At 37.3% G+C, this 13906-nt stretch overlaps 1 protein-coding gene across 1 annotated transcript; it reads left to right on the forward strand.

Annotated features, from left to right (window-relative positions):
* Window positions 1-12054: 12054 nt before the first annotated feature.
* Window positions 12055-13592, forward strand: LOC139134491 (ATP-binding cassette sub-family C member 9-like). The gene is made up of 4 exons (XM_070701350.1): window positions 12055-12291; window positions 12452-12646; window positions 12964-13113; window positions 13410-13592. Exons 2-4 carry the CDS (start codon window positions 12548-12550, stop codon window positions 13590-13592), a joined length of 432 nt encoding a protein of 143 aa, XP_070557451.1. The 5' UTR covers window positions 12055-12291; window positions 12452-12547.
* Window positions 13593-13906: the final 314 nt, after the last annotated feature.

The following is a 13906-nucleotide window of genomic DNA, read 5'->3' on the forward strand; positions in this document are numbered from 1 at the left end:
ATCTCAGCTTCTTTATGTACGTAATGAGCATAGATTCAGACATAACAAAGTCAGAAAAGGTAACATCCATTAGGCTGGTGCATTTATCTCGAACCTTAAGTTTGGCAGTCGACATAGCCTCACTAGTACAACTAGTCATACTAAATTTACTGGTGAAGTGATCGTAGAACTTCGTAATATTAATACTGGCATCGTTATTTTGAGATGTATCATGTTTTGTCTTACGAATGCAATTCCAAAATTTCCTTAAACTACGACAAGTATACAGTGAGTTAAGCAAACGAGAAACGCCATTTATCTTGCTATTCATTGCTCGATTACATGAATTCCTGTATGTCTTTTTCGCTGCTTTGTAGCATAAATAAATTTGTCCACTACGAGGTCTGCCACAGGATTTCCATATGCTAAACCAAAACGTTGCCTATTACGTGTCACAAGACAATCATTATTCCACCAGTTGTTTTTCTTGAAACGGCCTTTATAACGTTGATGAGTATCAGAAACAACCTTCTTACATGAATTATGCATGATATTAGTGACGTCATTACACATGGTATCTACAAGTTTACATGCTTCATCTCTGCTCTTAACATCCTCAATATTACAAGTCTTTAATGACATAGCAGCCCGAGTAACATAATTACTATAGGCAGAACATATTCTGTCATCAGACCAATTAACAGCAGAATATTGCGTGTTCTATCAAAGTTATCATCAGTACCACCATATGAAGCAGAATTAAAAGAGAAATGAAGAGTTGTACATAACGGAAAATGATCACTTACATTTAAAGACAAATCAGACATTATAGTACAGTTCTTAATGATATCCATAGCCATACCAGAACAGAAAACATGATCAATATAAGATTTAGAAATCTCATTAAAATATGTGTATGTAACGTTTTGTGCAAAATTAAAGTCATTTTTGAGATTGAAAAACTTCTTATCTAATTTCAGCCAGACTGCAAAGCCATGCTGTTTTGGTAAGATTTTAACTCCAGCACGTAAAGAATGTTTAATGAACATACAAAGGCCTTCAAAATGGTTTCCACCAATAACACCCATGGATCTATAAGAATTGTAACAATAATAGTCATCAATAGAAAAGTGCTTATCAGCAGATTACCAAGATTCAACAATGCCAAAAATCTCAATTTTTTAACTCTTTTAATGAAATCCACGTCTGAAAGTTTATCATCACTGAGACCATGGATATTCCAACACGCCACATTAATAATTGGTTGAGAAACAGCTCTTCCTTCACAGTATACCATATTACAGAACTAGGCAAATATTGACTATCAATCAGCAACATGACATCATCACAAAAAAAGAAGAAGGGATAAATAAACAAATAAAAAAGTCTAAACATCAAAATAAATCTAGTGAATAGCAAAACCTATACTTGTAAAATAATTTTACATTCAAAATATTGCAGCTTATTCATAAATAAAATATAGCTTATAAATCCATATTTTTAACAACAGTTATCCTTAGTAAATCAGTAACTTCATTGTCTGTAATGAGACTTATGTACATATTTCCATATTCAGTAGGTACATAACGTATGGACTCAAAGTGGGTCAAACTGAACTAGAAATGACTAGTGTCTAGAAGCTTTCAATTGGTGTCTGAGATGGATAATTGTGATTAACTGACGGCATTACCCTGTTATTATAATGCACACTTGAGTGACAAACAGGAGCACACTGGGCTTTAGACCTGTAGCACCATTAAACACTGGACTTTGCACATTCAATGGATACGAAGAAGCATAAGCTTGACGGCTGGGCCATGAATAACTAGGATTAACATTCCATCTTTGTGATGGATCCCATGAATTTGAAACTTGTGTACTAGAAACACTGGGTCTGGTGGCTGTTAAATTTGACAGTTGATAATGTACAGACCTTTTATTCGATGGAATGTCATAGTGACCATATACTAGACTATTATCACGCAAATCGGGTCGGTGATGCCTGTCATTTTGGAAATTATCAGTATGGATGGTAGAAGCTGAATACGATACGTCTGTTGGTGGAAAACGACTCACATGAACAGGGATAGGGTTACCAACTGTTATTCACTAAAATAGAGATGACATCTGTGTAATCTACTAAGTTAGTCACAGTGGATCTGTTTTTAACAAATCCGTGCAGATCGATGGATATATTTGGCTTATTATGTTGATATATATGGGGAACAAAAACTGCCTCGAAGATCTTAGCAAAAAGAGGCAACAAGGAGATGGGCGGTAATTCTCAACAGCTGATTGTCGACCAGATGTGAACACGGGGACAGCATTGGCCTGTTAAAACAGAGAAGGAATCTGACCAAGACAAATGGATTTTTGGAATATAATTTAGAGGGGACAGCAAGAACATCAGTACAGTTTTGAATGATACAGGCGGGGATACCGTTCGAGCCATCCGCTTTGTTCAAGTCAAGAGAAGCGATGACTTTCTTAGTACTGACTTAACATGCGATAATTGTCCATGGTTCTCCCTAACAAGGGAAATCAGATCACAGGCATCAAACCACTTGGGGAACTTTCTTCTTTTATTGCGGATTTAGTAATAGTGTCATCTCTAGCCGATTGTAAAATATCGTAGATAAAGTCCTACATCTTTGTCAATATTTGAGCTGTTCAGAAAGCAGACGATGGAAGTGTGGATATGATGGTATTTAAGTGACCGAAGTCTGCGTTTCTGTAGTTGTAAACCCAATGATCAAGGTAAGAAATCTTCTTCGTAGCGGCCGGATTAATGTCACATTCAAGTGAAAAGTGGTCCGATGGGATAACAGATTCACTAAGTGCAACGGAGATTTCGTTGACGCTTGAACATACCAGGTCAAGTGTATGTTCATTACAGGTGGGATGACTGTTTACTTGGAGCAGATTGTGTTCATAAAGAGTAATAATAAGGTGAGTAATATGATTAATACTGTCATCTAAAAAGTTATATGACTGAAGTTTGGAATTTGGCGGTATATAAACAACGCCTAGGTAAAGATCGGTGTTTAAAAGCTTCAGTTGAATCCAAATAATTTCAATGTGTGCCTTAGAATCAATATCTTGACATAGTTTCTATGTCCGATCTGACTGCAATGAATACTCCACCACCACGAGACTTGCAGGTAGTCATCACGGTCGCGGCGGAAAATAGAGTATTGACTGTTTAGAAGTTCACTACAGTTAACCGATGTGTGCAACCAAGTTTCTGCAATTATGATCAAGTCAAACACGGCGTCAGAAAATTGGATGTAAAATTGGGAAGCTTATTTGGACCAGCAAGACTTCTTGTATTTTAATAGAATAGCCTTAGAGATGAGTTTGCTTTTCTTTCACGGAGTTACGGGGATGCGATTCGATGTCACACATCTCAACAGGATGTTAAAGTTTGCAACATGACGAAAATAAGATGATGTCCCGGAGTGGACTGTACTTACATGGTAGATGTTTTACTTGTAGTGCAAGACCACATGGCGGACAGATCAGTGATACACAGGAGTATGGGTACCTGGTAGCTATGTAGATAGTGAAGACAATAGAGAGGAATAATTTGATCATTGTTCACAGTAACTGTATTTGCATATGAAAGAAGACACTGCAGAAGCAAACTCAACATGGATCATATGGACTGGTCAGTGGGCTGCAGTAGAAAATAGACTTTTCAATATTGCAGTCAAGAAACTGCCGGGAAATGCCCAGAAACAGTCCAGTGTGGTCACGCAACATTCAGTGCCAGGTATACCATATGATGTTTGGAAGGCGTCTTATGAAAAATATTTTGCAATAATTGGGAGCTCCGTCACAAAGTGTCCGCACAGTGTTACAGGTTACAGCATAGACCTTGGAGCGACAGGGTCTATGGTTACAGAGGCCACAGACACGACCTAATTCGAGACAGGATCATTTAGGGTGAATGCAGTCATGACGTCTGCTGTGGACATATACAACAGAAATTCAACCAGTTGCACTGGCAGCTGCTGGACAATCGACGTAGTCTATGGTGGAGTTCATACTGCCTTTTTGCTGCTTTTCGCCGCTGTTCTTCTCACTATGGGGTGTTGTAAGCAGCTAAGACACTACACCTCGAAGACACTGATACCCTATCCAGGACACAAGAGAAAATGGATCTTTACCGGATTTTTGTTTCTGGTCTTGTTGTGCGCCGTCGGTGAAGGTATTCTGACAGACTTAACCAGAAACCCCCGGACACAACCTACACTATATGTGCCTCAGTCATGTGCTCTATTGTGCACTCTGATGGGCATAACTTACTATCACTACATGGAGTATTGGAATCGACCTAGTTTAATCTGGTTGTTAATCTTGTACTGGTCGTCTTCTGTCCTCATTGATGTGTTCAGACTTTCGACTTTAATGGAGCATACAGGATTTGACGTCAGTGTTTTAAGACTCGACGTAATTGTCACCAGTATTGTCATTTATGCATGTCTACTAATATCTGACATCAACCTCGTAAGGACTAAGGTCAGTTATGTTATGTTATGTTATGTTATGTTATGTTATGTTATGTTATGTTATGTTATGTTATGTTATGTTATGTTATGTTTTATTTGTTTATTAAAGTGTCATGTGTGGACTTAAACAGCTTGGTTGCCACACCCAGTCCCAAGGGCTCAAAAGACACTAAAACAGTAAATAAAGTACATAGATATGAATAGCTCGAAATGAAATTAAAGTATAAGAAGCTTAACGTCTCATTGAAAATGCATAATAAACATAGGATGCCAATTGGGATGGCATCTTACTCATTAGAAATTTCAGTTATTTTGTGCATCAAATGAATCAAATACAGACCACAAGTTCTGGCTTAAGAGAACAACTGATTCCTATAACGTTGTAAAGTGTACAGTCAAAAATAAAATGAAGCTCATCTTCTACTACATTTGGACAGAAATCAAATAGACTTTTCTCTTTAGGCGTGCACATTTGTGTAGCGCCCAGTTTCAATTTTCAGAGGTAAGATACCAACTCTTAATCGTGCTAAAAGTGGTTTTTTGATCTAGAAATCGGAAATTGTAGATATTTCTCCACTCCATATTCCGTCCTAACATCAAACATGTACGTAATTTGGGCTTTTCACTCATGGGATGTCCAGTTACTAATATACAGAGTTTTTAATGCATTTTAATGACAGCAATACTACAAGCCTCTAAATTGCCAAACTTATCCTGCAAACCAATTTCTGAAAATAAATCAAACATATATCTAGCCCAGTTTTTATATTTAAAACTGATAGCCCAAGTAAAACTTTGCTTAATCATTCTGTTATCAGGCATAACAACTAATCTATTCCAGAGTCTTACCATGTTCAACTTATTCCTCAATAGACAGTGGTCCAAGCCCATAGCTCCATTTATAGCAAGTACAGGGGCAAATTTGTGGACGCAAAGGAAATATTTTATCGCTCTGTTTTGAATTGAATCACATTTTGAAGAAAAACGGTAGCCCCAAATTGCAGAACAGTAACCTAAAAATGGAGTAATACAAGAGTGAAACAGAGTTGTAAAAGTTTTATATCTAAAATCCTTAAACTTGTGTATCTTAGAAATAACTGATCCAAAAGCTCAAGCTGCAACATTTGCTAAAGTTTCAGCTGTCACTTCAAAATTTAAGAACTGATCCAAAATTAAACCAAAATATTTATACTGAGAAACTACATTAAGATTTGTACCACCAAATTGAATTGAAAAATGAAGTCTGTTTTCATTTGTCCAATATTTCGAAAATGGACAATTTGTGTTTTGGACTTGTTCATCGTCATACGCCACCTTTTGCGCCATCTTGTAGATGGTCAATCATATTTTGTAAAGTTGACTAACTTTCAGCAGGCATAATAATATCGTGGCATACCAAAGAATATTAATTAATGAGTTACCAACTGGGATACCTAAAGCTAAATCATTAATGTCAATTAATAAATCATTGATAAATATAGAAAAAAAGCGTTTGGAAAAGCACATTACCTTGTCTGACCCCATAAGTTGTTCCAAACCAAGAAGTAAGGTTTCCGTGTACATTAATACATGATAAAGAGTTACAATACATACTTTTAATATACTCATAGAAGCGCCCATTAATATTATTTTGCAACAATTTATAGAACAGCAAGTTCCTGTCAACCCAATCGAAAGCCTTTTCTCACGTCAACAAAAACATGAAAAATTAGTAAATTTTGAACGTTTATATTTTTATGATAGATGTAAGTAAATAAATATGGTCAAGACAAGTTCTGGCTTTTCTGAAAGCATTCTGTTCATCAACAATTATTTTGTTTCTAAATCAAGATATTTCGTTAATCTATTACTAAGAATACCAGAGTAAAGCTTACTAATGTTAGACAATAAACTGCCCCCCCCCCCGTAATTTAATGGGACACGTGGGTAGGACAGAACTTTTTGGGATAGGTTTGATTACTGCCATTCCCCACTGTGAGGGGGCTGTAAAAACAAAGTTGGAAAAGGTTATGGAGAATCTTAATCGCATGATCATTCTTTAAGATCTCGTATGGGATTTTATCTGGACCAACTGCCTTGTTGCATTTAGAGCGATTAACAACATAGACAACTTCTTGTAAAGAAATATCACTATTCAGATACACATTAAGACTCGCATTATTTGCAAGATATATTTGTTCACTCTGAGCTTTAGCACTGATGATTTTTTCATGGAAAGAATAATCGAAAAGCGATTCATTTTCGATGTCAGATAAATTACAATCGATATCCCTCAAAATCACTTTTCCATTTTTGTAAAACAATCGATATCCCTCAAAATCACTTTTCCATTTTTGTAAAACAAAATTAATATCATTAATTATCGTACCACAATCGCCACAAACTTCAGAAAGAATGTCCTTCTTACACCTAGGTCCTAATTTATTAGTCATCAACTTACGATGATATTCACTCTTGGCAGTGCGAAAAGTTTTATCAAACTTTCTTCGTGTTGTCAAAAACTCGTGTTTAAAAACTAGGCCAAGTCTTTCAGAACAATGACTTTGCAGAAATTTACATTCTTTTTCCTGTTAATCTTTCCAAAGCCTGGAAAGTTTACTCGACCAGAATGGTTTAAACATTTTACATTTTCTAGAATAAGTAGGGAAACCTCGATAATCAAGTGTCTAGTCCTTTTCATGAAAAATACACCGACAGAGAGAATCATACATATTAGAGAGGTTTAGTTACACGTAATTACGTGTACGTCTGACGGCGCGCAGTGGCGTACGCGTATCCGTGCTCACGTGCGACTAGAGAGGTTTAGTTGTGCGTTCCCGATTATTTTGCTGCATATCTTCCTCGGAAACATGCGAAATTCGTATAATTTTTAAGAAACATGAATTTTCGATATGTGAGAACCACTTAGTCTCTTATAGTCGCTAGTTGTACCCTTGAACTACCTTAATCAGCCGATTTTCTTTGATACAGTTATTTATGTGGTTTAGAGAATTCTTTTTGGAGGCGTCAGACAAAAAGTGGAATGCGACTACAGCATTTCGTTCATGTAAGGAAATTATGGCAAGTACTCCTTTTACAGTTGCAAACTCTACGAAATATTCTGATATCAAAGATGTTTGCTAATTTACAATGATACCTTTTGAGTTTGCTTGTCTAAATTCGTGGAAATCATTGAGAAAATAGAGAGGTTTAGTTACACGTAATTACGTTCGATCAGTACGCGTAGCGTCTTTGTCACGTGATAACCAGACGTCGCGTACGTGTAGCACAGACGTTCCGAACGTCAAACAACACTTCTACACGTAGTCATAATTACGTGTAGTATTTTTGATATTTTCTCAATGATTTCCACGAATTTAGACAAGCAAACTCTAACGGTATCATTGTAAATTAGCAAACATCTTTGATATCAGAATATTTCGTAGAGTTTGCAACTGTAAAAGGAGTACTTGCCATAATTTCCTTACATGAACGAAATGCTGTAGTCGCATTCCACTTTTTGTCTGACGCCTCCAAAAAGAATTCTCTAAACCACATAAATAACTGTATCAAAGAAAATCGGCTGATTTAAGGTAGTTCAAGGGTAAAACTAGTGACTATAAGAGTGATTCTCACGTATCGAAATTCATGTTTCTTAAAAATTATACGAATTTCGCATGTTTCTGAGGAAGATATGCAGCAAAATAATCGGGAACGCACAACTAAACCTCTCTATTCGCACGTGAGCACGGATACGCGTACGCCACTGCGCGCCGTCAGACGTACACGTAATTACGTGTAACTAAACCTCTCTATTCTTAAGATACTACACGTAATTATGACTACGTGTAGAAGTGTTGTTTGACGTACGTACGCGACGTTTGGTTATCACGCGACAAAGACGCTACGCGTACTGATCGAACGTAATTACGTGTAACTAAACCTCTCTATCAATGCTATACTGATTTTGTTGACTTGATTGTATAGCGTCCACGATTAGAATTATGGCGTGGCTACACATATCAGAATCAAGAAAAATGATGGGATGCTTGAAATATTGTACTTTTTTTGTCTTGCTTCACTAGTAAAATCAGATATATTTGAAGACGATTTATACGTGCAAGCCTCTCATCTTGATAACACAATAGAAAGAGTATAATGATCTTGGTCAGCACGATCACTTAAAAGTCCATGGTTCTGGTCAATTCAAAGGGGAAGGTGTTGCATTACGTATCCGAAAGACTTCTACATATATTCTTACAAACCTTAGAATGGGAATCTGAGACAGGTTGTGTTCGGTTGAGATTCAATGTCTTAAAATGTAAATGACAATCTGATAGGGGAACGTCGGACACACTGCAGTAATATGTATAGGGAGAGGTATTAAAAGGTCATAAAACCAATTTTGATGCATCATTCATTAAGGTCATCTCTATTTTAATCAAACATTCTACCGGTGCCGCTAAGTCTTCTACGTTTAGCATTGTACAAACGCTCCCTGAAGCAAAGACAAGAACCTCTAAAAGCAGCGGAAACTTGCTGGCGATCACACTTCCTATCACCGAAATGTGTCTCTACATGCCTCGTATATCGAACTTCGCGCACTAAATAGGATTAAATGGTAACTCGTCGATGACGTCGCGGGAACTATTTTCAACTTGACAACTTTTGGGTGTAAAAATGTCTAAATTACACGTTTTGCTTATGAAATCCGGTTTTTTGGAAAATTTTGCATATTATAAAAAGAATTGATAAACCGCATAACAGTGGTTTAAATATATCAATGCGCCATTTAATCATGAAAATCGTTCGAGTTTTTTAACAGATTTTCGTCTGAGATGGAAATAAAGTATTTGATTATCATCTGCCAATAAATCTAAATATTTGGAGTGAAAACTGTGTAAGAGAGGCACGTAATTATAACATTATAACCCAAACAAGGGACTATGAACCCTCGAGGCAGGAGACAATTTGTGTAGTCTGGGGTCCTGACCCGTTTTACCGCTTACTTTCATTAAACCAGCGTGTAAAAGGCAGAAATCCCGTCTGAAAACACCATAGCTATGGACCCACAGCTACTCCAAGGTGGAAATAAATTCAATGCAATCACTGTACTCGTACTTTTGACCAATGATAGCTGTGCTTACAATAGCCCACACCTGACCCCATTTTCGTTAGCAACGCAGCCAGCGATAGAAATGGGTCTGGGAACTAGACTAACAATATGCCCTCCTTACGTCGGGCAAATGGTCACCTACCCTCGGGCACATTGTCAAAGGTTCGGTCTATGATATATAGTATACATACACAAGGTATACAGATGTCCTGGTTGGATGCCAGCCAAAAGCAGAGCGATATAGATGATAACTTGATGAACGAAGTAATAATATATCTGTAAGGCTGTGTTCACAAATAACAATTGGCGGGTGGGGTGGGGGTGAGGTGGATGGAGGAATTGCGATTGAAATCTAATTTTTTTCAGAGCCCCCTCAATACCCGAAAAAATTTCAAATGCCCTCTATATGATCAAATTTTTTCGTTTCCCCCCCCCCCACTATCACAAGCCCATATGTCAGTAAAGGATGTGCAGGCAGAAAAAATAAACACGTATCGCGCCGTTCCGCTCGCAGATGTTCAGCACTACCTGTTATTAGCAGTTTGTAAAGTCACATTCCTAAGGCAAGTTCTTAAATTAATTCATTTTTAACGCATCAGTGAACTTTTTGGATTTATCATTGTAAGCGAACTTGAATGAATCCAACTCTGGCCAGGTCAATCGCTCCTGTCGAAGAGCAAACAAAATGACTATCATGAGAGAGTGGGATATCGTGAATTCTGGCTAATTGTCATATTGTAAAAAACTGAGCATAGTGACCTGCCAAAAATTTGTTTCAAAAGTACCAGACATATATGAATTAGATGCTACTCAAAATTGACAATACTGGAAGGTTAAAATATTCTATCAAATAAATGTTTTCATCTCTGAAATTTTGGGTGTAGTAATGGCAAATTTGGTTAAAAAATAAATAATTCCATTTAGTCACATGTTTTTTCATTTAGTCTTTACTGTTCAAAGTTTTGCTTTTGTATTATTTTATGATGAGAATGTAAACATTTAGAAAATCAAGCATGGTAACCCTATCATTATTCTTTAATATTTGATTATTCTCATATGCTAAAATTCAAAAATTCCCGATAACTTGTAAAGTCTCCTGGTCTTCCATGTGTTGCTCCCTGGCCTGATTTTATGTACAAGTATGTTTCACTGTCATGAGCGTCATTGGACCCAAACTCTTCTTCAACTACTATGTAAAACAGAGTCAGAGCTATCTCTATCACTGCTCAGGTTTGCAGTGACAGTGACACTGCAGTAGCACGGCGGTACCTGATAGTGACACTGCCCGCAGGAAGTAGCTGTATTAACTTTGATAATTTTGGCAATATTTTTGTTCAGTTTATACAACTGTGTTCTTGTTCTACTCCCTGCAGCATGTTGAACTGTCCAGTACTCAGCTTGCTAACACAGCCTGTGTATGTGTACCATGCATTTTTATCACTGACAACTGACTGTCAGTCTGGACTCCAATTAAATTATCACCTACTACATATTTGTATATACAGACTTTGTCGACAAGCTGAATATTGTGTGTTTGAGGATGCTGTGGGGGAACATCAAGAAATTGAAGTTGATATATTGCGCAGGAATATTGCAAAAATCATCAACAGTAGCAGCTTCTGCCCTATTACTAGGTTCAAGTTTGGGTTTTTTAAGACAAATCATACATGTTTGGTTTTTTTCAAGATAAAAGTTATGAAATGTGACAAAATGGTTCTAGAATTTGTTAAACTATCACAAACATTACAACAATTGGATGACATAAAAATGCTATTCATTTTTCATTGAATTACCTACAAAAACTTGAAAATGGAAAATGCAAAACTTAAAAGGGAACCAAAAAAATTCCAAGTTCCCCCGTACAGGCAGCGCAAAATTTCAAGTCCCCCTCTACTACCAAAAACATTTTCGAATCCCCCTGAATTCCTCCAGCCCCCTAACCATTTTTGTGAACGCAGCCTAACTCGGGGTTTCATGCTTCTCCGTGCCTCTCTGCCATTGTCAACTTGTTAACTTTTTCTTTTAGGTTTTCAAGCTATGCTACAGCGAACAAGAGTATTATGAAGATTTACAGAAGGATAAAATGTTTTACCTGTATAACTACAACAATTTACTATCCAGGGCAATGTTTTCAACTTTAAACTGGCTGTTTGTTCTCGGGTCCAAGCGACCACTGGAGGTATCTAACCTTGGATGCTTACCTGAAGATTTTTCATGTAAAAACATATATAGAAGATTCGAGGAAGTTTACAAGGCTGAGAAGGTAAATATTATATCTCGATGATCTACCGTATCTATCTTTCAAAGGTTGCTGTCAACAGCATGTGATTAGAACTAAAGTAACTTTAGTTTTTAATCAGCGAGGTCAGCTTCTCGGGGTCGAGGCCACATGTCTTGTTATGGAAATGGTCACGTCGTGATCCCCTTTGTCAGAAGTCACCCCGTAGTTCTTTGACCGGCCGCAGGGTCATCAAGTTAGGTGACATCAATCACGTTGGATACTTTCTTGGTAACTTACTGCCGATTTCACTGTAGAGTTGAATCTTTACACCGAAGAGGAGGGAGGTACAGCTACATGTATTGATATTTTGATGACGTGCGAGACTATCCGAAGTGAAATTACTTGACAGTTAGGATGTGGGGACAATATACTTTGCAACAATTCGCAAGTCTCCCCAGTCAGAGAACAGTGTGCACACGTTGAAGGTGAGATATCGATCCATCAACACTTTTGGTTCGGAAGAACACGTTCACTCACTTCAAAATATTCTTCGGCGGCTTTACGCTTCGTGTCTCAGTGTAATTTATTTGACGGATGTTTTGTATTGCTGGTACGTTAACCTTCCCTGATTATCAATTATTGCAGGAAAGGACTGCCAAGGAAAACAAAACTCCGTCTTTGTTGACAGTGTACGTGAAGACCTATGGTGCACAAATCATCACGGGCGTTTTCATCAAAGCAATGGGAGATACTTGTCTGTTTATACCACCTCTCGCTGTAGGTGGGATCGTGTCATATGCCACCAAGCTGTACTACAACGAAGAACAAACTAAAGATAATGTAAGTGACATTCTCTCTTTCTTGTTATGATTTATTTAGATTCGTACAAGCAGAAAAAACAATCAATTTTAATCACGGAACGTCTTGGTTTGGAGAGTTTTGGTGGTGAAGGTTTTTGCTTGCGAGTCCATACTAAAATCGATGGCTGGACACTAAAAGTTCAGATGAAGGAAAGTCTTCTATTGTTAACTTCTACACATTTCCCAGAACAAGCATAATATTTTCAGGCATATCATTAAAAATATTCAAATAAATCGAGGTAGTCATCGACGAAAGCAACAATTAAAAAGTCTTGATTTGTGATTTTCTTTTTGCAGGTGTGCTATGTCACGGTGCAGGAGTTTTTCAGCAACGGATTTGTGCTGTTACTGGTCACATTTATCGCCATCGTAGTCAGAGCGTTTTTAATGCAGTATGGCGGTAACATCATGGACTGGACAACAATATACGCACGAACTGCAATGCAGGTAAATAGTTTAGCGATGTATCAGAAATTGAACAGACAACGAAGGGGAACTTCAAGACATGCGTAGATAATCTTCCCGACCAAGCACTTTTTATGTACAGAATTTTAATTAAATGCCAGACTGACTGTAATTTCGAAGCCTTTTGATGAATTTTGAAATAAACCAAATGTTTGCAGAAGATTATGTGAAAGTGCACTTAAACTAACACGATTCGTGTTCTCTGTAGCTTTCGCCATGAGCTTGTTGGTCTAACAAGTATTCAACTTGGTATATGACAATGTTTCTTTTACTTTCAGGCCTTTATCTACGATAAATCACTTCGGTTGTCGACATGGACTCTATCAAGTGGAGATATGGCTATTGGTCAAATAACCAATCACATGTCGGTAGACGCCTTAAGTATACACTGGTTCACCATAGGCCACACATGGATTTGGCCCATCCCCTACCAGGCAAGTGTGAAATCTTTTAACATGTAAATTGTTGAATCTTTCAGTTTATACATACCCAATCGCGAGCATACAAACATAAACAATCTTCTCGTGAGGGCAGTCGAAAACCTTGACACCACCCCTATTTTTTTTGTATGCTAGAACATTTTTGGGATAATTGGAAAACTATGAGAAATTCGAAGTTTTGTACAGACTTAAAATAATCAAGATTTGGTAAAAGGTTTCTGTAAGGATATTCATTATCATTACGCCATGTCGGAGTGTGAAGCTTCTTTTCTATCTTTCACGCTGTTTCACCTTTCCGGTGATTTTTATGAATCAGCACTTTCAGCATTGTTTCG

This window comes from Ptychodera flava, chromosome 6, assembly GCF_041260155.1.
Source record: "Ptychodera flava strain L36383 chromosome 6, AS_Pfla_20210202, whole genome shotgun sequence".
Lineage (NCBI taxonomy): Eukaryota > Metazoa > Hemichordata > Enteropneusta > Ptychoderidae > Ptychodera > Ptychodera flava.